This window comes from Pecten maximus, chromosome 8 (genome assembly GCF_902652985.1).
Source record: "Pecten maximus chromosome 8, xPecMax1.1, whole genome shotgun sequence".
NCBI lineage: Eukaryota > Metazoa > Mollusca > Bivalvia > Pectinida > Pectinidae > Pecten > Pecten maximus.
In genome coordinates this window covers 7241635-7266811 of record NC_047022.1, presented here as the reverse complement: position 1 = coordinate 7266811, position 25177 = coordinate 7241635, and the positions used below count along the sequence as shown (strand labels likewise).

General features: G+C 35.4%; 1 protein-coding gene across 2 annotated transcripts; it reads left to right on the top strand.

The window, feature by feature from the left end:
• Positions 1-615: 615 nt before the first annotated feature.
• Positions 616-24749, top strand: LOC117332727 (uncharacterized protein KIAA1841 homolog). Of its 2 annotated transcripts, XM_033891747.1 has the most exons (20): positions 616-719; positions 1743-1893; positions 3401-3563; positions 4117-4186; positions 4780-4820; positions 5621-5812; positions 6357-6510; positions 6876-6941; positions 7737-7823; positions 9343-9408; positions 10284-10599; positions 11316-11464; positions 14853-14967; positions 15395-15521; positions 16272-16350; positions 17492-17562; positions 18097-18179; positions 19072-19163; positions 19630-19677; positions 23688-24749. In XM_033891747.1, coding segments are annotated over exons 2-20 (2067 nt in total). In that variant the 5' UTR covers positions 616-719; positions 1743-1746; the 3' UTR covers positions 23689-24749. The 2 variants fall into 2 exon arrangements, with proteins under 2 accessions (XP_033747638.1, XP_033747639.1); XM_033891748.1 differs by lacking the exon at positions 19630-19677.
• The last annotated feature ends 428 nt before the right edge of the window (positions 24750-25177 follow it).

Here is a 25177-nt window from a genome sequence, read left to right as displayed (position 1 = left end):
TAATTGAACATGTAAGAAGACTCTTGTTTTTTCCCCTAAAATCTTAATTTCAGCACACATAAGATATGTACGTCGTCAAGCCGTTTTACAGCCACGGGTCCTGTTCGTTTATGCGGACAAACCGGTTCGTCAATTTTAATTATAATATTTCAGACAATTTAAACGTCTGGACGGACCTGTAAACATTAATATATGTCTTAAAATACTTCGTCAAGGATTATCAAAAGAAACATGATAACAATGTGTCCGTCATTATTTCACAAACCAACAACTGTGGTCGAATCGGTCCAACCGTTTGTACCGAGATAAACGAAAACAGCTCAGGTAGAAAAAACGATTCGAGGTGTATTCGGTGTTCAAGATTTCACCCCACAATACTGCGGCCGTTTTGGGTAGATACAAATTTCCCCAATAAAGAAGTGGGGCGTTTGTAAACAAAATTTAATGAAATTCCTTTTTGTTTTCACTTAAATATGTCACAAAGATATTAGTTTCTTTCAAATTAAAAAAAATGTTAATTTATGTAAGTTCATTTGAGTGCTGAGCCGCAATAAAATTTATTAAAAATATCCATCTTATTTATATTTTGTAATTTTGATAAACCATTGTTGAAAAATGGCGACTATTCTTGGTAACGATGAAGGAAGGAACTAGTCTAACGAACACTTAAAATCCATGCTTTAACATACGTTTTTTATTCGAAAGGTCATTTACACTTTGTAAGTATTTAAATGCAAATGTCAAGTGCGTAAGTTTTAGTGTCTGGTTTCAGGACCTAATGTATCCCTAGTATATTTTGTTGGAATATTGCTCAAGGGTCACTTGTCTGCTCGAAATCAGATCCCATGGCCTAGCTTAGCTTGTGTCTGGTTATTACACCACCGTCGCGAGTTAAAATCCGGTACTCACATTATAATGCTAACAGTATAAATCGTGGATATTTGATTTTAACTCAATGGTTCATTACTAGATGAACAATTACAATAACTGGCATGTGATCTGGTTAACTGGTTTGATCATTTATGAATTCCTGTAAGATCGATTAACTCGATTACAGGATGCTGTATAAGCTTATATTATCATTTTGTCAAGTTTTTAGGAGAAATGTCATCAATTTACAAGTGTATCTTTTCATTCTTGCTTCAATACTTGCTTTTCCAACCCTAGGCTCAGGTCTAGCTTAACCTTTAATAGGCCTATATAGATATATAAATAAATGTACAAAAGGATGGGACAACATGCATGCTTAGCCTGTATTTAAGTCTTCTCCTATGAACCAGTTTAGGGTGGACAGAACATTTTTACAGAGATTGGCAGCTGTTGTGTATTGATATATATATATCATATATTGTAACAGAGCACATGATCAATTAAATTTAAATCGCTGCCTCCGCTAGGGATCGAACCCGGGGCCTCTGGCTTACTAGCTATAGTCTTACGCTCAACCGATCGAGCTAAAGAGAAGATCTCTCTAGCCGAGCGGTATATTGTGGCTAGTATTTACCAGGGTTACAATATTACTATTATTATAGTTTATAGTTTGATATATACATGTACATGTTTAAACTTTGGAGATAATAAATACAATATTGTCATTAGATACATGAAGTTGAGGATCAGCGATGTAAGCCGATTAAATTTCTAGCATTTAAACAGCAGGGCTTGGTGATAATACTATACTTTGCGTCTCCTTGTTATGATCTAAAACCAACCTCTATCATGTTTTTCTGTTGTTTTTGCAGTAATATGGTGAGTGTTGAACCATCATCTCGAGTGGGTGTGGCACTTGACCTCATCCTCAAGACCCTCATTTCATCACAGGATTTTAATGAACTCCAAACTAAAAATTGGGATGCTATAGCAAGGCTTATACCTGGGATGTCACCTGGACAGGTAATTGTTTGGCTTAAAACTTATATGTAATAACTAATTATAAGTTTTCCACATACAGAGGGGCCGCGGTGGCCGAGTGGTTAAGGTGTTTGAAACCTACGTGGGGCAGTTGCCAGGTACTGACTGTAGGCCGGTGGTTTTTCTCCGGGTACTCCGGCTTTCCTCCACCTCCAAAACCTGGCACCTCCTTAAATGACCCTGGCTGTTAATAGGACGTTAAACAAAAACAAACCAAACAAACCAAAAAACCCACATACAATGGAAACCCTACCTCTTGGATCTAGGTAATGAATACTAAGTATAGATAGGCAACATGATTTATAACATAGAGACATTTACATACATTTAATCATCTGAATTATTCTACAGTATAAAAAAGTATAAAGAACATGTAAACATATTTATTATGACCTATAGCCATTGACCATTGTCTGTCATGCACCGTCCCCTTCGATTCGCGTCTATAAACTTGTCACATTTCAAACCTATTCTTAGGTTCCACCATTAGGATTCAGCTCAGACTTACCTGCAATGATAATAAGATATCTGATAGTCCTGACAAAGTGTTGTTATTTTTCGGGTTGGTCAGAATCCAAGATGGCAGCCATCATAAAAAACACATTTTAAACTTCTTCTCCAGTTCCATTGGTGCCATAGAGCTGAAGATTAGTAGGAATGTTAAGGAAGGGGAGCCAAGAAAGTGCTGTTTTTGGCTTAGTGAAAACTTTGACACGGAAGCCATGACAGCAACTTTGTAATCGTTTACCTAAACATGTATTGTAAACTTCTTCTCCAGTGCCACTTTTGGATGTTCGACTCAAACTTGCCTATGATGATCTTGAGATGGTCCTGACCAATTGTTGTTATTTTCTTGGTTGGTCAGAAATCCAAGTTGGCCACTATGGCCAACAGTACCACTATATATATATACTTGCTACATGAGTATGCATACTAAAATAGTGAAGGGGTCTTTGGAGTCAGAAGACCATTAAGGCCAATTGGGCCTCTTGTTAACTATGTACATGTACTTAAAATGTACATTGTATATGAAAGTTGTTTTCAATTTTGTTTTATGATAATTAACAATTTAAGCATCGTTCATATTTAACACAAAGATAAAGCCTTAGGGAGAGTATGTAGTGAAAAGTGTAACAAAGAATATTGTTTGCTTGGCCTTTTTTTTTAAAACATTTTTTATTTAGATTTGTCTAGATCAGACTGATCAGTATACATAGACAAGTTTCTTTTTTTCTGATGCATAATTCAACATAATTATTCTTTTCATCTTGATTCATAAAGATTGAATTACTGCTACAAAAATAGATATTTGAGAGCTGCATCTGTGTGAAGTTACGGTCAAAAGTTAAGGACTATTGATTGTATTATTGATTATAATTAACTCATTATCTAATTAAGTTAATAATTAATTGTTAAAATATGCCAGTTCACTACTGGCAACAAAACATATAAATGTTGATTAACCATGTGGATATCATGTGTCACACAGGTTGCCAGACGTTATGAAGAATTACTTTTGTCCGGTGATGTCTATGCATTCAACCAGTTTGAGAAAAGTTATGCTGTCCCAGGAAGTTCATCGCAGATGAGTTTTAGCGAGTCGGACACGGCCAATAAAACTGGCAGCTGCCCTGGCTCTGCTCGAAACAAAGGTGAACTAAGTTTAATTCTAAATGACTTTTATTGTCAGTGATCAATACATGTACATGACTAATTTGGGCCAATTTCCATTGGAGATTAAGATATATTTCTCGAATCGAAATGAAATCCAGGAACTTGAAAAATAAAAGAAATAAAAAGACAACTCACATTAGATTTCCTGTAATCATACATGATATTTTGTTATGAAATTTAATACAATGATGCATGTTGTCAGCCTTGAATATTACAGAAACAATTCTGTCATAAAAAAGTTATAAAAAAATTCTTCAATCTGATTAAGATCATGTGTTCATGGCTCCATTGACTTCGTACTACACAGGCATAGTACGAAGTCAATGGAGCCATGAACAGATGATTTTATATATATACATGTAAATCAGATTGAAAATTCTTCTGCTCACTTTTTTTGAAAACCAGTGGAAAAATGCTGAAAATAGCTATTTGACTAAACAACTTATCTGTCATTTAGATAAGTCAGAATCAATAAAAAATTGACGACATTATTAAAACTGAATTCAAACATTATTTTTTTTAATTTCACAGGAGACAAAGATTTCAAGGACTTAGTCGAATCAAAAAGTAAAAATGGAGGCCGCAACAGTTCTGACCAGGGGTAAATAGATAGTTAATGTTACCTTGACTTAAAAAAAATTTACTAAATGTCAATATGAATGTGTGACTTTGACCTTGAAAATATTTTAATATTTATTTTGAATTAATTTATTATGATAATACAGATTTATTTATATGTCAATAAGCCCATGTCTGGTAATAAGTCAAACTGTACATGTCTTATGTTGCATATAAGTAAAAATCTTACAAATGTTATCAGAGGATCTAATACATCCTCTACTCAAGTCAAAGTTTATTGGTTGGCCGCCTCACTTGCAGGGCTTATTGCCTCTACTTAAGTCAGAGTTTTTTGGTTGGCCGCCTCACTTGCAGGGCTTATTGCCTATAGTTAAGTCAAAGGGTATGGGTTGGCCCCTCACTTCACAGCTTATTGCCTCTACTTAAGTCAGAGTTTAAGGGTTAGCCCTCAGACTTGCAAGGCTTATTGCCTTTACTGAAGTAAAAGTTTATGGGTTGGTCTCCTCACTTCATAGGCTTATTGCTGGACAAATATATAGTTTTGCTAAATGGTATTTATGAAATATAAATCTTGTTTTGTGTTCTACTGTCACAGTAATTATTACATTTTTGTAGGCCTCTGATGACTATCCATGTGTGTGATGAGGCCAAAAGCTGTAAGTAACATGTATATATAGTATCTAAAGTCATTGAATAAATTGATATCTTTCTGTGAATTAAAATACATTTTATTATTTATATATTTTGTTCAGTGTATGTATTTGTATAGGTGTGGATTTGATACAGAAACAATGATGTTTTGTTTCCTGAATCAAAATGAGAAACACTTTTAAATCATAAATCAATATTTTAGACACAATTTAATAAAATTTACAATATCGTTTTGAAAAAAAAGTTCACCAAGGCTACAAAAAAAGTTATTCAAGTACTGCCATTTTTTTTTGTGTGCATTGTATGTGTTAAGATTTGTTGAATATTAGCGGTAGACCGATGATCAAAATAATCGAAAAATTATTTTTAAAAAACCAACAAAACAAACAAACTGATCATCGATGATGATTTTGAAAACATAATTAATCGTAAATTTTTTGAAGTGTTCATAAATCTTCTGCTTCACATATTTTTGTAATGTTACTAAACAGAGAAGGAAGTGATTTTATATTTTACCAATATATTCATTGATCGTTAAGAAGCAATAAAGGAGTTTTAAAAATATTAACAACCTTCAAATGCTTTGTTTGTGTTGAGTATTAAAAATGTTGGTAACAAAAGGTAAGACATGATATTAATGTACTTCAGATATACATGAATATTCTAGGAAAGGGCAATTCTGTGCTAAATTTAGAAAACCGTTTATAATCGACAATCAATTTATTTCTGTTTTAAATTATCAATTCTGAAAATGAAACCAATTCCAATCGCAATTGAATATTATGTCATGCATTTCTGTTTTCAGTGAAGCAGGATTTCCACTGTGCCAGGGACTTACTTGTACAAGAGATGAAGTATTTTGCTGAATACTTATCTACTGATGCCCAGAGATGGGAGGAGGTCGACATATCGGTTCATTGTGACGTCCAGATCTTTGATTGGCTGATGAAATATGTGAAACGGGGCTCAAAAGATGTCCCAGAAAAGCCAAAATTGGGTTGGTATTAGATGCTTTTTTAAACCAACATTTTAGTTGCTTGTCATATTTCTCTCTTTTTTGCGCCCTTTACTTCAGAGTCTCTTGTACTAAAAAAAAGTGTCTGATTTGAATGTTCAAGTAGAGTACATTAGGTCCCTGAAAGAGTATACCACAAGGTTCCATTCTTGGTCCTGTCAGATTCAATATTTTCATAAATGATATCGTCTTCATTTACCAAAAGTTTTGAAATTGTCAACGTATGCTGATGGTGATGTGTAGTTATGTACATTCATGGTGATATATATAGTTTTATACTAGAAAGGGGAAGTCTTTCAAAATCTTTTTATTGATCATGAATCGGGCATCAAGCCTCACTTCAAGCAATATTTATTTGGGTTCAGGAATACAAGACATAACAGGTCAAATGAAAACTTTTTTCACTTTTTTAACTTTCAATGAAGTCTCCTTCCTTTTGATTAATCATTTTTCACTTGGGGATGGGGAGCTCATTTGCGGTGAAATACAGTTCACTAAATAAAAAATCAATATCTGTTAATTCCAGAGGCAAACAATGTGATTTCTATCCTGATTTCATCGGATTTTCTCAAGATGGACGTCCTTGTACAGGAGTGTATAGAGTATTGCCATGGTAACATGTCATCCATTGTATCAACACCATGCAACATGAACTGTATCAACGACAAACTGGTGGGAAGGTCAGTGAAGATATTTTCAAATTATTTGCATTCTTGGGTTGAAATTTCTTATAACTTTAGTATGATTTGAATGTATTTTTGTGCCGTTGCCATGAAATGGTGGGTGGGGGTAGGGGGGCATATAGTGTTACCCATGTCCCGTCCCGTCCCGTCCTGTCTAATCTCAGAAACTGCTGATGTGATGATCCTCAACTGTATTTCGCACTTTCGGTGTTTTAAGTGGCAGCGGGGGCATTTATGTCTTTTCTAGTCTCAAAATTTCTGAGGCGAAAAAAATTAAGAATAAAAAAAGTAATTAAGATTAATGATTATAGTAAATAAAATAACAATTCAGAAATTAATGATGGACAATTTTACTATTGCAGAATATCTGACCTATTTACCCAGAATGAGGCTGATGATATCAAGGATCGAAAGGACAAATTTAAAAGGTACTGACTTTTGACTTCTACGCTTGGGAAATGAATGTAGCATTTCTAACGAAATCAGGTGCAAATTGCTGTATACCTGGTATTTATAAGAAAATAATTTTATATTTTGAACAATTTTTTTTCAAATTTTCAAATGCAAACCGTAAGTATCAGATGAGTGTCCATTGATATCCTCTGAGTAAAAGTTGAAGTTTTGATATCTGGATATGCTTGGTTTTAGAACACGTATTGCCAGTCATCACAAGAACCAGTCTTCCCCGAGTGTTGCATATTTAAGTCAGCATAAAGGCTGTCAGAATTTTCTTTAAAAATCTGTAAAAAAAAGTAACAAATTTGACATGGTAGTCTTTCTGGAACAAATTAGTTATTACCTTTAGTCTATCAATTTTGGGTCATTATTTCCAACTTAGAAATTACAGAAACAACTATTTTTACCTGAAATTCCACAGGAAATTTGCTAATTTTAGCAAATATTTATACTAAAGCAGTTAATTTATCTGTCGCAAGACATAAAATAGTGAAACATTTATCACTATATTCATGCATAAATCTCTCAAAAATATGAAAAAGAATTTATCAGAAAAATTAATTCATGGTCATTGTGTAAAATGTTTAACTGTTTTCTTAAAAAGCTACATACTTTGTAGATGTAGACACGTTTTTGTAACAGTTTTGCTCAGTTTAAAAAAAAACAACTAGTTCTTTGGAGAACAACTAATAATTTGGTCTTTTGGTTGAAAACCAAGTTCCAAGTCACATTTAATCTAATTAACATTTTTAACATTATTTCACTAGTAAATTGTTTGCCAAGAAACTAGAGAAGTTGTTTGATGCAGATTCCAAGAGTCCTGATTCCCCTGAGGATGCTACAAACATGTTTCGGTAAGACATTTTCAGTCCTCTTCCGGTGAAACCGGGGGTGCTATAGGTTTCCTTTCTGTTTGTCTGTCTGTCCGTCTGTCCGACCACTGTTTTCTGCACTTTTCTCAGCCATACTTCAAGGAATGTTAATGAAAGTTGGTATGTAACTTCAGTATGATTAGCTACATATCAAGTTTGAGTTTCAGGGCTTTAAGATTAAGGTCATTGTTACTATTTTTAGTGGGAGCCAGCAATACTCGGTACACTTGTTATGTGTGAGGTCAGATTAAAAAAAAGTAAAAATTCTGCATCAAGAATTTGCATAAAAGTATATATTGTGTTTTATGAAATGGCCAGAGGCTTAAATATAATCAATCTAATTAAAATCTAGATGGTCATTCTCTCTACGTTACATGAACATCTAACAACATCCCATAAGGGGTCACGTCAGGGTGGCCTTTGAGATATGTGTATTTCACTTTCAGGACGAATTGTCTATATGTTGATGAAATTAAAGCAAACCATTTTGTTATAGCATGCATCTGAAGCAAACCATTTCGGCATAGCATGTACATTGTATATAGCTATATGCTATGTAAGACGAAATGACTTGAAACAAATTGACAGATTATGCAATCTATAAACTCTGGTCATGCTAATTCGGACATATAAGATTCACTTCCAAGATTCTGGAAGTTGTCATTTGATTGGCTAATCCAAAAGGTCACTCTGACGGGACCCCTTATGGGATGTTATTAGATGTTCATGTAACGCAGTGATAATGACCATCTAGATTTTAATTAGATTGAAATATATGATGATCGTTTGAAAATTCTGAATGTTTGCTCAGATGTTTTTTTTAAGTATTGCATCCTTGATATGCATTGCTATTTTATTTAATGGTGAACTTTTGATTCAGTGATTTTAATTTTTAACTTTAAGCATAAATTATCGCAGCCCAAAATATTAATCTACACATGGGAATTATAATTAATTTACATTGTACTTACCATTCCACAAAGTGAGAACAGGGCATATATATAATTCAAAAGCATGTTCTTTGTTTAGCTCACTTAAAAAATATATATATGTACATGTATAAGTTTTGTGCAACTTGGATTTAATGCAATTTCTATTCAATTCTTATATTGACATTGCCAACATAGGCGTACAGTCATATATATACACAAAACTTGTAAAAGCATACAGTGTAAACATATGAGCTACAAACATACATGTAGAAACTAGTATCACATTAATATATAGCAATTAATACTAATACATACAGTTCTAATATCTTATATATAATGATCTAAGGGAGACAACTGCATCATGCATTTAACATACTAGTTATTTTGTCTATAGTTGAAACACTCCTTCAAGTACGCAATTGCAGATTAATTGTCTCAATTGTCCTAGGTCACCTGCATGATCTTTAACATTGACATACAGTATTAGATATATTTTTCACTAGAAATGAACTTTTAGCTGTACCAGCCACGGCCAACAAATGATAAAATTTATCATTCTTTGATTACAGGTGTTCAGTATGTAAAAGAATTCTCACCGCCAACTTGGAGAAAAAAGTCAAGTGTATGCCATGTCGGTGAGTAGGGGAGGCAACCATTGATAAAATTATATGTTGGGCTTTTTAAAATATCAGTCCGAACTGTTGGACTGGTTAAACATAGTGAGTTGTCTCTGAACTAAACATAAACTAATGGTCTTATATTGTTTTATAGGAAGACACGATAAAGAAAATCAAGGCCTCTATTACCGTATTTATCCTCAAATAATTTAAATTCCCTCCCCTTGTGTACTGTATTTACTCTCAAAAAGCTCCACCCCTCTCAGATAAGCCCCCTCGTTTAGTGTAAAAGTTAAGTACTGTATTGATCCTCAAATAAGCCCCCTCTTGAGCCCCCTTCCCAGTTTAAAAGTTTAGTACCATATGTATCCTTAAATAAGCCCCCTCCCTAGTGTAAAAGTTTAGGACCGTATTTATCCTCAAATAAGCTCCCTCCCCAGTGTAAATGTTAAGTATCGTATTTATCCTGAAATAAGCCCCTCCCCAGTCTAAAAGTTTAGTACCGTATTTATCCTCAAATAAGCCCCTCCCTCAGAGTTAATGTTTAATATTAAAGTTTTGGAGGTCTTATTTGTGAACTACTTTTTAGCTTTACTATATCAAGTTTGATGTTTACACGAAAATGAAATATGGACTTATTGATAGACAGGGTCTTATTGATAGACAGGGGCTTATTTGCAGAAAACTATTTGTTGGTTTTGTAATAGTAGTGTTGTTTATTGATGGAAAACACCATAAAAATTTTAAAAAATTCATTCTCTCTTTTATGACCAATTCAATTTTGTAAGATTACAACATCAGATGTGTCACAATGTTGCTGGATGATATTTTAAAATAATTTGGTAAAAAGAGTGAAAGAAGAAGTAGAAAAGTGAAAAAAAAAATTATTACAGGATGACAGTGGACAAGAGAGGTCGTTTATCACATTGCCATGTTAAAGACAAGTCCTTCGACATTAACGAATACCTGCTGGAGTTGAAAGCGCAGCTCAAATCCTGGCGTGAAGTGTATTGGCGTATCTGGGGCCTTATCAATTACCTCAGCTGTACGCGCTGTGGCGAACTGTTCCCTTGCGCTGAGTTCGGTCACTGTAAATACCACCCGGAGCCCCCTCGCTATGACAACGAGAATGGACTTGGGTCTTGTATTGGAACATATCCCTGTTGCCACCAGAAAAATCTCCGGTTTGACCCCACACAACAGAACAAGGTTAGTGAAAAGGTCATAAGGTCAGAGTGGATAAGGTCAGTTAAGAGGTAATAAGGTTAGGGGGTTAATGATACTGAAGAGGCCATAGAGTAAGTGAATAAAATTATTTATAATAAGAGGTCCTAAGGTCAGAGTGGATTAGTTCAGTTAAGAGGTCATAGAGACAGGGGTAAAAGATACTGAAGAGGTCATAGAGTAAGTGAGTAAAATTAGTTAAGAGGTCATAAAGTCAGAGGTCATAAGATCAGTTAAGAGGTCATAGGGTCAGGGGATGAATATACTTAAGAGGTCATAGGGTCAAATGATCAGAATATGAATATAATCTAGAGGTCAGAAAGGATAAGAACAAGGAAGAGGTCAGAAGGTCAAAGGAGAAAAGGTCACTGAAGAGATGATGCAGTTTGATGAAGAATTTTATTACAAATATTATTTTTTAATTAGATTGATTTGCTGAAAAGGTATTATTCAATTTCAACATGATTATTTCATGTACCTACTAGTAATTGATAAAAATTTTGCACTAATTGATATAGTTACCCATCTGGAATAGCAAGACAATTATAGCAACACTCACTTTTCTATTTTCAAAGATTAAAACATTTGAGAATTTTTTACTTGTCAATGGATTTGTATCATTATTATTATCATACAATCGTGTTTCTGAGTTCATTGTTTAACTGTTAAGTTGACATATTCATTGTTTTCTCATTGTTTAGGGTTGTCGTGTGAGAGATCACATCGTAAGTCTGCCAGAGATTATTCAAGGTGGTGACAACGACAAGGCCTCTCCAAACCGTGTATACGATGATCTACTCGCTCACAGGGATGTGGTGTGTGTACCATTCCAACGCCTCTCTGACGCCAGGTACTGATCCCTAACCCCACACCCTACCTTGACCCAATCATATAGCCTGCCCTTATTTTCTCTCACCAGTTCTGATCCCTAACCCCACACCCTACCTTGACCCCATCATATAGCATGCCCTTATTTTCTCTCACCAGTTCTGATCCCCGAACCCATGCCCTACCTCAAACCCCATCCTCTGGCTCAAACCTGTATTCCCTGACACCAACCCTAACCTTTGACCCCCACCCTTTCCCCTGACCCCTACTCCATCCCCTGACTCACACCCTATCCCCTTACCCACACCCCTATCCCTTGACTCCTTGACCCCCATCCTTATCCTGTGACCCCCAACCCCTATCCCCTGACCCCACCTTTTTCCCTGACCCCACCTCTTTCCCTGACCCCAACCCCTATCCCCTGACCCCAACCCATATCCCCTGACCCCACTTCTTTCCCTGACCCCACCTCTTGCCCTGACCCCAACCCCTATCCCCTGACCCCACCTCTCTCCCTGACCCCAACCCCTATCCCCTGACCTCACCTCTTCCCCTTACCCCACCTCTCTCCCTGACCCCAACCCCTATCCCCTGACCCCACCTCTCTCCCTGACCCCAACCCCTATCCCCTGACCCCACCTCTTTCCCTGACCCCAACTCCTATCTCCTGACCCCACCTCTTTCCCTGACCCCAACCCCTATTCCCTGACCCCCACCTCTCTCCCTGACCCCAACCTCTAACCCCTGACCCCACCTCTCTCCCTGACCCCTACCCCTATCCCCTTAACCCCACCTCTTTCCCTGACCCCAACTCCTATCTCCTGACCCCACCTCTCTCCCTGACCCCAACCCCTATCCCCTGGCCCCCACCTCTTTCCCTGACCCCAACTCCTATCTCCTGACCCCACCTCTTTCCCTGACCCCAACCCCTATTCCCTGACCCCCACCTCTCTCCCTGACCCCAACACCTACCCCCTGACCCACACTTCATCACCCCTATCCCCTGACCCCAACCCCTATCCCCTGACCCCCACCTCTCTCCCTGACCCCAACCCCTATCCCCTGACCCACACTTCATCACCCCTATTCCCTGACCCACACTCCATCACCCCTATCCCCTGACCCACACTCCATCACCCCTATTCCCTGACCCACACTCTATCACCCCTATCCCCTGACCCCCACCTCTCTCCCTGACCCCAACCCCTATCCCCTGACCCACACTCCATCACCCCTATTCCCTGACCCACACTCTATCACCCCTATCCCCTGACCCACACTCTATCACCCCTATTCCCTGACCCACACTCCATCACCCCTATTCCCTGACCCACACTCCATCACCCCTACCCCCTGACCCACACTCCATCACCCCTATTCCCTGACCCACACTTCATCACCCCTATCCCACACTCCATCACCCCTATCCCCTGACCCACACTCCATCACCCCTATTCCCTGACCCACACTCCATCACCCCTATTCCCTGACCCCCTATGACATTCACACCCCTCTCAATGCTATGATTCCGTGATCCTTTTTACTCTCTTTTTGATTTTAACTTTTCTATATATCTCCCTCTATCATGTAACTGTAAATCAACCATAGTGTCACCACACATAGGACATTCATTATATACCATTGTAAATGGAGATAAATTTAATGAACGAAGTTTGGCTATAAAGAATGAAAACCAAATACACTGTAGCAATCTGCAAACCCAAACATCAAATATTCTGAAATTCAATTCCATTGAAGTTTTCCTGTTGATGAAATCATATAATTATGCAAACATCTGCATTTTTTCACAAAATTGTGTCCCCCAATTCATGAGAAGTTTGTATATGTGGCTTCCTGCTACAATGTAACATCCCTACTCCATATACATTGTATGTAAGACAGGTATGCTTACACATGTAGGAGGTGTTTGTATAATGTCTTTACAATCTACAAAAATGTAACCAGTATAATTAATTGTGAATATATACCAGGTTTTCAAGATCACCATTCAGGTTTGTGATTTAATCTTATAACATGAACTCACAATTTTCAGATTTTTTTTTTTGAAAATTATTATAATTTTTTTTCAATTTGTACTATCTACTTGAAATATTCTTTTTCAATTTTTAATTATATCTCTGAGTCTCAAACATTTCCGTTGCATAAACTGCAGCAGTTGTCTTGAAATGGCTTTTACCCTCTCCGTTATTCTGAACTGCTCACAGTTTTAAAACCATGTTCTGTAGAAAACTAAATGTCTACTTAAATCTCTATTTTTTTTTATTTGAAGATTAATGAGTTCAAGATGCATCTTTATTTCATATTGCGTCATATGTATTGGATTTAGTAAAATAGCATATTTGGCCAGTAATCAGTCGACAAAGATATTGGATGTAGTGAAATATCATTTTAGGTCAGTCAATGTTATTGGAACAATACCAAAATTGATATGAATCATTTAGGTCATCAGACTGTGAATTTATTTAAGGATTAACATCAATTATTTTTTCTGTTATACAGCCATAACAGAAAAAACTGGAGTGTACTCTAAATAAACCGCGAAGCGGTTTATGAAGAGAGTACACTCCAGTTTTTTATGTTATGACTGTATAACAGAAAAAATAATTAATGTTAATTCTTATAATTTAATTTCGTCTTATACACACCAAGATATTTCACTCTCTTTGGCGAACTCTTTTCGGTGATAAATTATTACGCAACGTCATCAGCCAATCAAAAATGACGTTACATTTCGCAACGTCAAAAATTTTGTTATGGAGGTATAACAAAATTATTTCAGCCAATGAAAATGCGTGTTTCATACAAAATTAAAATTATTTAATAAATATTCCAACAGCTATAATTTTATTTTTCCTTTTTTCCTTTCAAAAGTTTTTTTTTTCTCTTTAACATATCCAATGCCCTTTTATCTAATTTGATACCTGTAATAACATCTCTAAAAAGTTGAATTCTAACTCCTGTTAATTAGTTCATTCTTACAGTCTTGCTGATTATTTATGTCTCTAATGTAAAGAATTAATGTAATCTGGAAGACAAGATAAAGTAAGCAGATTGGCATATATAAATGACAGCACATCCAGTTACTTTGTCAATTTCTAAGAATAGTTTCTTAGACCTACATGATCTGAAGAACAAGATTATAAAAAAAATGTCTTGGCTGACACAGACAAAATGACATTTCGTTTAAGGTCATGATTTGTTTTTGCTTTTTTCCATAAATGTCTTGATTTTCAATAATAATTATTACTGCCTAGCTGAAATCAGATTTTAAATTCAGTGCTTCAGGAGTAGTAATCAAAAGATAGTTAACCATGAATTACATTTTATCATATCAATTTCTACATTAATTTTTAAGATGATGAACTGAATATTTTTGTTTTCCTTCACAGCGAGCTAGAGCTAAACATGTACGACAATGAGGAATTCGTGAGTAGCACTCGTAAAGAAGGCACAGCCATCCATCCTTCTCTGATGTCAGCAGCTGATGATGACAAAAAATCTGAGGTAAACTTAAGGCTGTATGCTACCTAACTTTGATGCACATCATTCCAAGGTTTATATTATGTTGGAAGTTAGTTTTCTTCCAAAATTAAGCCAGACCATTTTTCATGTGGCTTATTTCTAATTTCTAAAGATAAAACATTTGAAATTTATAATTCAAGGCTACCATGCAGGTATATGCTATATAGGAATACTTTCGTATGAATCTTCTTTTCCAAAAGAGTTCCAAAAACTGGTAAACCGGCAAGAAGATTCATGGAATTCAGTGATTTTAATAGCACATTTAAAACATAAAAAGATGAATATTTTATCAGACTTTTTCCACATACATAATCTAAAACAATAAGGGCTTTAAATTTTCCAACTGTTTAAGATAACTTTCAAATGGTCATTGATTAAGTTACAAGGTAGTAATTAACATTCTTTTCAGACCGTTAGGCCCCAGCCTCGCCTCCAGGCCCTGACGATGGAGAGGGAATTGTCATTTGAGTATGACGATATTGGTATGGGAGAAAGTGACGACGAACTTGGAGATGACGAACAACCAAAAGGAACAGGTAACATACATTGGATTCTTACCTGTTTGTTTTTTTCTTGTGGTAGGTGCAGATTGGACAGTTGGCCCCAGGGCTAAATTGTACAAATTTTGTTGGGACTTCAAACCACGCCCTAAATTTACATTTATTTATATTTTTCAATAGTCCTTGACAATTGTTAATTTTCTACAACAGGGTAACCACAAAATTAATAGCAAATTAAGGAGACGCCTTCAGTTAATCTTAATTTTACTTTTACAGAAAAAGGTAAATGATTGTAAAGATTTGCTCACAATTCTTGCCTGAAGTAACCTACCATTGGAATCAAGAACATTTATAACCTGATATGTTTTACAAACCTCACATTAATATTAACTTTATCTGAAGTTAGAAAATTTCTGTAAAATGCAAGTGCTTTCCTATTAATGGCATATTATCGATCAGTCTTTCACAGTTCAATCTTTAACACTAGCCCTCCACCTCTGGGTTGCGAGTTCGGAACCTACGTGGGGCAGCTGCCAGGTACTGACCGTAGGCCAGTGGTTTTTTCTCCAGGTACTCCAGCTTTCCTCCACCTCCAAAACCTGGCACATCCTTAAGTGACCCTGGCTGTTAACAGGACGTTAAACAAAAACAAACCAAATCATATAATCAGAAAATTTTACACTTTACATTTTTTACCTGGACTCTGCAATGCGATAAAATATCAAAAGTAGTTGTTACCCTTTAAGTCATTGTTACAAACTCATTGGGCAGATATTTCTTACACAGCTCGTCGGTCAAGAGGAACAAGACGGTCAAGAGTGACCATTGATCCCCAAGCCATCCTGCTGGACGCTCCAGATTTCGAGTAAGCATCCTCAGACATCATTGTATGTCTGTATGTCAGAACTAAAGTTCCACTATAAGGAACCCTTGTGAGGTTTTGTTAAAGACTATTAAAATGCTTAATACCAGTCACTGATGCATCAATGTATTGGATAGCAGAGTAGTGCATCGATGTATCATCTATCCTTGATTTGTAACATGATACTTGAAAGTTTGTAGTTATCTCCCTTGACCAATGTTAGCTTACGTTTCGTAGTAAAAAACAAAGACTGTTCTATCAACTTATAAAGCTGCCTGTTTGAGTTCTTTCAATTCCAAATTATTTAAATTCAAGAACACTCTGCAGGAAACGGAAAAAACATGTTTTTTGTAAGAATTGTAGACAAAGACTCAAATATTCTAGAAATACCACAAACAAAACATGACCAGTGTACGATGGAATACCAGATATCTGATATCAGCTTCTTATATATTGTGATATGTATTGTACTGTGACCCTGGTATTATGATACGAATCATATCGCTACCCACCTTTCGATACACTTAATACATTAATGCATAGGTTTTTGATCGCCTAAAAGACAACTTGACTCATGACAATTAAACCCAAACAAAATAGGTAATCTTTACTGTAAATGTTTTTACTTTGACATACTCAGGTTTTAGCTCATTCCCCAATTCTTATAGATTAAAACATTTACGAATTGGCAAGCCAAAATATTTCTTTAGAAACAGCACATAACTTAGAGCAATGATTCTGGTGTGAAAATTGCTAAAATAAGATTATGTACAGCGAAAATAAGATTACCACTAAAATAAGATTACCACTAAAATAAGATTACCACTAAAATATGTACATTTACAGTATATGACTTAGTCTTGTTTTGGGTAGGGGACACTGAAGAGGCCAAGAGTGTGAAATTGATCTGCTTCCCCGAAACAGCGAAACGCTTGGGGTGTTATCTTTTTCTTTCTTTCCTTTCTGCCCTTCTATTTGTGCCTCTTTGACATCTGTCCCCAAATGATGCGCACTGTTTTGTGGATGTTGAAAACTTACATAAATTGTGAAAAAAATGTATCTTTATTAGCTCAATTTAAATATTCGTAAAATCATTTGAATATTCAAAATGTTACTTAAATTAGCTACCTGTTTTGATTTGTAGCCAGACCAAGAAGTCAACCTGGGATACTGGTAGATCCATGAGGTACAACCAGGACGCCCAGCGACAGGAAGGTTGGTAGGGGAGTGGCAAACATGTAGTGGGAGTGGCTAGTATGTCATTGAGGGAGGGGCTTAAACATAATAATACTGGTGTACAAGTGTATGATGTCGAGGGACTTAAACATAATGTGGGAGGGGCTTACTGGTATACGAGTATATATGGGAGTGGCTTTGTCATATACAAGTGTATATGTGGGAGGGGCTTACTTGTATATGAGTGAATGATGTGGGAGGGGCTTACTTGTATACAAATGTATGATGTGAGAGTGGCTTACTGATATACAAGTGTATATGTGGGAGGGGCTTACTGGTATACAAGTGTATATGTGGGAGGGGCATAAATATGATATGGGAGGGGCTTGTTATAATAGATTTGGGTGGAGCTGGCACATTGAGGACAAGAGAGTAAGATAATGAGGGTTGGCATTATCTTACACTTACAGAATATACAAATTACATTTATACACACCTCATTGCTGTAGTTTATTTGTAATTTTCATAATTATAGTAAAATATCTTTATACTTTTTTTTTGGACTGTTTTTAGACCACAGAAGAATGAAAGACATCCGATTGTATCTGACAAAGTTACGATTAAACCCAGACAAGATTGATAAACCAAAAAAGGAAGTAAGTTTCACATAAAGATATCATAATTTGCTTGTATATCAGTTTTGATGAACTCATATAAATTTAAGCTTCTTCTCCAGAGTGAGTGAACAAGTTTCAGCCAAAAAATGTCATAGTGATGGTATTAATATGTTAAAAAGTCCCGGAATCTTCATGTGTAACATGAACTCGTCCATCAAATTTAAATTAGTATCTTAGTATCAAAATCATATGATCTATATCATTATTACCTTGAGTGATGTATATTGACATTGAATGACCTTGTGTTATCCTTTTATCACTTTCTTTTGAGTTACCTCCCTTTGATATTCTAGAACTCTGTATAAGTTACTTAGTGATCTTGTGTTGCTTTGACCTTGAACTGCATCTATTGCCCATGTATAACCTTTATCTCTTTGAGTTGTTACATGAACTTAAATTACCATATGACCTTGTTCTACTATCTAGTCTTGAATTACCATATATCTTTGTGTTACTGTTTGAACTTTGACCATGAGTTGTCCTTCAACTTTGAATTTACTTTTGACCTTGAGTTAATAACCCTTTGTTTTAAAATTACTTCTTGACCTTGAATTACATTTTGACCTTGAGTTGAATTACCCTTTGACCTTGAGATATCCTTTGACTTGAGATACCCTTTAACCATGATTTACCTTTTCAGCTTGAGTTAATTTACTCTTTGACCTTGATATATTGTTTGAATTGAGTTACCTTTGATCTCAAGATATCCTTGAATTGAGTTACCTTTAACCTTGAGATGTCCTTTGAATTGAGTCACCTTTGACCTTGAAATACTATTTGACCATGAGTTACCCTTTGACCTTGAGTTACCTTTGACCTTGAAATACCCTTTGACCTTCATTACAGTATAACCTTTGACCTTGTATTACAGTATGCTGGAGGTATATACAGTAAGATTGAGGCCCAGTGGAGATCTAATAATGTTCAACTTCAGAGCAAACAACCACCAAACAACCAGTTCAGGTATGTTACACACTGGTCATGTCATAATACAATGGGAATATTAGATTGGAAGGTCTTTTGTGTTCACGACAGAAATTTGTCTTAAGTTTAAGTCAAACTATGTCAATTTTGGAAAAGTACGGTTGGTGGGATATCTGTTCTTTGGATAAAACGTCATTATATTGTTATAATTAATAGTTCACAATGACCTTCAATAATTGTTCATTAATTACTTCCCTTTATCAGCTGATTTTTTGAACAAAGTATCTAAGATATACATGAGTTAACACATGTTTGTAATTGTGGGGCTTTTTCTCGCTGGTTTAGGATTTTTCTGTTAGCCAGATTTGAATATATGCTTTGAGAGGAAAATTTGAAATCACTTACCCTAAGTTTTTTTTTTTAAATTGTGAAATTGTTTCTCTTGGTTGCAATTTTTTGTACAATTTTTAATTCCATTTCATTAACGCTTCTTCTACAACCACAGGATACGAAGTTTTGTCGGAGGAACACGTCGAGAAAAATCGTTCATATAGTATGTTTATTTAGTTGTAAACTGGTACCTGGAGATCTTTTTTTTTGTAATTTTTCACCGTTTATATTTGCATGTTGATAGAAACATGATGTCTATTCACCCTGTACCTACTGTGGAATGGAACATAAAACACAAAATTATCTGTCTGTCTGTCCATCAACTACCTGGTATTGTCTGTCCTGGGAATGTACATCACTAGATCTATATATATGTACCTGGTATATTATCTATATTTTGTTTCTCCCTCATTTACCAATAGTGATTCCTTCCTTCTTCCTTCCTTCCTCAGCTCTGTCTTTTCCCTGTCCAGGAATAATATCACCACATTTAACCCCTTCCAATTATATTTTCTTCACTTCTCTTATCCTTCTTTCATTTAATATTCCTCATTCTATCCTTCTAATTTCCTCCTTTTATTTATCTTCCACTTTTCTGCTCTTTCATTCTTCCCTTTGTACTGCTCTTTTTCCTTTTCCTCTGCCCTGTATTATTTCTCAATCAACCCATTTCGATTCACTCTCTGCTCATTATCAATCCCCTCCCCTTTAGCTTCCTTCTTTCATTTCTTTCTCCATATTTTTTCATTTGTATCTTTATTTTTCTCCTTAATGCACTTTATTACATTATATTTTCTTCCTGCTGTACCTTCCATTTTCTCTTCTCCATCTCTCTACTCAGTGATTCCTCCCTACTCTCTTCGTTCCTTCCCTCACATCCTTCCTCCATCTGTTATTCTCCATCTCTTCTCAATGATTTATCGCTACTCCCTTCTTTACTTTCCTTACATCCTCCAAATATCTGTTATTTTCTATTTCTCTACTGTGATTCATCCCTACTCTCTTCTTTCCTTCCTTCACATCCTCCCATCATCTTTTATTCATCTCTTTACTTAATGATTCCTTCCTACTCTTTTCTTTTCTTTCATCACATCCTCCCACCATCCATTATTCCTCCCTACTTTCTTCTTTCCTTCCCTCACATCCTCCTACCATCCTTTATTCTCCATCTCTCTACTTAATATTTCTCCCTACTCTCTTCTTTCCTTCCCTTACATCCTCCTATCATCTGTTATTCTCCATCTCTCTACTCAATGATTCCTCCCTACTCTCTTCTCTCCTTCCCTCACATCCTCCCACCATCTGTTATTCTCCATTTCTGTACTCAATGATTCCTCCCTACTCTCTTCTCTCCTTCCCTCACATCCTCCCACCATCTGTTATTCTCCATTTCTGTACTCAATGATTCCTCCCTACTCTCTTCTTTCCTTCCCTCACATCCTCCCACCATCTGTTATTCTCCATGTCTACTGAGTGACTTCTTTTTTCCTTTCTCTCTTTCCTTTACATCCTCCTGTCCTTTTTATCTTCCATCATTCTACTTGTGCTTTTCTCTGTGATCTCTTACCTTCTTGTCTTTTCAACCACCCACCTCCATCTTCTTCCCTTTTGAAACATCCTTTACAAACTTAATGGGATGCATACACATAAAATATACAAAATCTTACTTCTGTGGTGAAGTTTCAATCCTCAATTTATCCCTATATCTAATGAACATATAGACATTGTACCCTTAATAGCATGGTATTTCTTTTGGGGTCATTATATATATACATATATTTTATTTTTATTTCTTTTTCTTTGTTGTTTAATTTGTCATTATTCTATTTTCTATTGTATATATGGGGTTACTTCATATTAAATGCAGTCTTAATTACTCTAAAAGATTGTTCTTTGCTCAAACTGAAATCATAGTTAGTGAAAGTGACTTTATAGTATTGAAGTAGTTTCTTTGTCTGTACATATATGTAGTTGAAACCAGTAGGTACATGTATGACTAATTTTGTGTTAACCTGGTGTAGTTAGTTACTTTTAAAAAATCTCTCATAACAACTTGGAATCACATTTTAAGAAAAAGATTTCATTTAAAGGATTTGAATCATTAGAACAATGTGATGATGATGAGGCCAAGTCTCAATTTCTTGATGGATTTTTACTTGACTAATTATCATTTGATTTAAAATGTAAGAGAGCACATGATTAATTAAAATTAAATCACTGCCTGCACTAGGGATCGAACCCGAGACCTCTGGCTTACTGGTCTTACGCTCAACTGATCGAGCTAAAGAGAAGATCTCTCTAGCCGAGCGGTATATTGCGGCTAGTATTTACCAGGGTTACATACTCCTCTAGGAAAGAATTCTTCGAGTTTTTCTTGGAGAAACAGGGATACTTGTGGAACAATCCTGAATATATTCCCTACATGGGCGCCAATGTGATTGACTACATTTATACAAGATATCATATCATGGCCTGTTTTGTATAACATCAAATGGCATACAGGTACGCCTCCCATGATGAATTTTAAAAGAACGGCCATGGCAGAAGTCCTTTTTCACAGGAAGTTGAGACTAATCCTGTGATAAAGTATATATGATATAAATGTTTTTCAGTCTTTATAAAAAAGGTTCAAACAGTATGCATAACAATGCGTACGAGTGTCGTTGCAAAATTTCAAAACAGAGTGGTCTCTTTGTCAAGCTCTGAGTGTGCTAGCATAAATAATGTTGACCAGTACATGTTTGCGACAAAATGATAACTATATTTTATCGATCGACGATGAGACATTTCGCCTATCGACATAGAGCGTATATACACACTGTATTGAATAGACTACTTCACAGTTGGTCTTGAAGAGAGTATACACATTGTATCGAAAAGACTACGTAAATGTTGGTCTTGAAATGTTGCATCGACACTGAAGATGTTCGACACTTAAAGATGTTTTTCGGTCCATGGTGATGATATAGTGCACACATAAGTGATTTGGTCAGTAATTTGCACATTAAATTACTATTACTCCAATCTGAAGTGCAATGTCTGATATAATATAAATTCCATCACAGAAATGGAATATCCGAAATGCTTGGAATTTTTTCCATTGAAAGGGGACAAGTTAAAATTCAGATTCACTTTATTTGTGACTTAATTGATTTTGATTATGATTTCTAAATTGTGAATTATTTAATAGTTACAATATTTATTTTTTTTTCAAATATTTTTTATGAAGCATGGATTCAATTAGTGTTTATGATTCAAATATCTTGTTAGTAGTAGATTTTCTGAAGTAGTCTTTTTAAGAAATAGATAGTAGTTCAGTTTACTATTTATGGTACAGTAGCTTAGGGTGTGTTTTGTACCAAAAATATCTACAAATTAAAAAAAAAAAAAAAAAACTTTGTGCAAGTAATTTTACATTTTAAATAGGTCACAGAGACATTGTAGAAAGTGTCAAAACCACAGTTCATACGCCTGAATTATACATGAATTTGTCAGGGGAAGTAAATTGTCAGAAGTGCCAATCAGACAATTTTATCATTATATATCTTTTAAATATTTTACTTAGATGTATATATTTAAAGATAACTGATTGAAATATGAGAAATTTTCATAAAGAATATTATTCTTATAAAGAATATAATATTAATCAAGAAAATATATCATAATATACAAGAAAAATTACAGTTATATATATTGTATTTGGTAAATCAAATTCATGTCGAATATCTTAAGTTCAATTCAGGATTTTATTTATCAATCTGTAGCTGAAATATATTTGTTCAGGCTTCTTAGAGTTGCATTATCTTCCTCTTTACCAATACACTGTTATTATGTCAATTTGTTGGTCACAAACACTGAATTTTTAGATAAAGTTTTCATTATAAACATTCTAAAGAATTCCTTGCTTTCAAAAAAAAAAAGTTCTAGCATAATTTATTCATTTTTGACAATATAGGTATTTCAGTTGTTTTTTTGAAGCACAACCACACTGCTATTAGTTGTCAAGGTCAGTGATGAATTATAAGTTGACCTTGACCTTGAAAGCTTTGCACTCAGTAGCCATAAGGTTGAAAGTTTTACAATGTTGAATGACCAGGAAATGTTTGGAGAACAAAATTTAAGTCAACAGTAATCATGATGACAATTTCTAAGAATTCTCAAATGTCATTTCAGGGCAAAGCCAATGCGATTCAGTCAAGTACGGTCATCTGTATCCTGATGTGGCGCCCTCTGGTGGATAAAACCTGTAGGGTGGAACGCCCTCTGTGGAATTTGTGCGAGAACTTTGATATGAAAATGACGTATTGTCTCAATGGATGGTGGTTCCCCCTATTGTATTTTACCTGATGTACTGCGACATTTCCTTGTGGATTGTGTCTATATAGAGTGGTCTCCCCATGTGGATTGTGTTTGAACTATGGATTGTATTTATGGAGAGTATATACTGCTCTCAGTTAGTAGTATCTAAAGAATTTGCATTGTCTGGTTAAGTTCATGTTATGCAACACTCCCTTGTGGAGAGGGATGCCCCTTGCAGGTGGATTGTATCCATGGACAGTGGCTCCCTCTGGTGGATTGTATCTGTGGAGAGTGATTGGTAACCCCCTGGTGGATTGTATCTGTGGAGTGTGGCGCCCCCTGGTGGATTTTGTTTGTTGAGAGTAGCGCCCCCTGGTGGATTGTATCGGAAGAGTGGTTCTCCATTTGTTTTTTCGAGAGTGGCACTGTCTGGAGGATTGAATCTTTAGGTAGTGTTGCGCCCTGGTAGATTATGTCTTTGGAGAGTGGCGCCCCCTTTTGGATTATGTCCATGGCGAGTAGCGCCCCCTGGTGGATTGTAACTCTGAAGATAGCTCTCCCTGGTGGATTGAATTTTTGGACAGTGGCTCCTCCGGGTGGATTGTATCTAAGGATTGTAATAAGTCCACTCCAGCGGTGGGTTAATATTATGTAAAGTGTGTGCCACTCCCTTTGGTGGATTAAAACAAAGAACAATTTATATATTTATCATTGCAATTACCTGTTGAAAATTTCCAAATGTATTTTCATTTTTCAAACTTTTAAATTTTCATTTTTGAAAAAAAATTATAATTATTTTTAAGAATAATACTTTAATATGCATGTGCCACTTGAGTTTGATTTTATATCAATGATGTTTTCAAACTGATTTTATTCATTATTCATTTTCCCTTCAATGTTATTTATTCACATTCCCTGAATATGTTATCATCTTCAGATATTTTATTTTGGAGAGCATAAAGTCATAAAATTTAATTTAAATTATATATTATTATATAAAGCTTATTTATAACTTTGATTCGGTTTTATATCCCTTTTCATTTTATTTATGTCAATATTTATCTGCTCATAGCGAATGAATAAAAGATTTTATCACAGTAAAACAATTTTTTTTTTGTGTGTTCTGTTATTTAAAAGATGGTACACCAATGATAATGCATACCCTTCTTATCACAAAAACAAATAAAATGGAACCCTTGGTACAGAAAATATATCTAATTTACACAAGCTAATGAAAAAAAAAAACCAACAGTATCCTCAATATGACACCTATAAGACCAAATTTAAAGCTGAATATCATGTCTCGAAGGGCCGGTGAGCTTATGCCATGGCACAGGATTCACAACATTTTCTTTAAATCACTA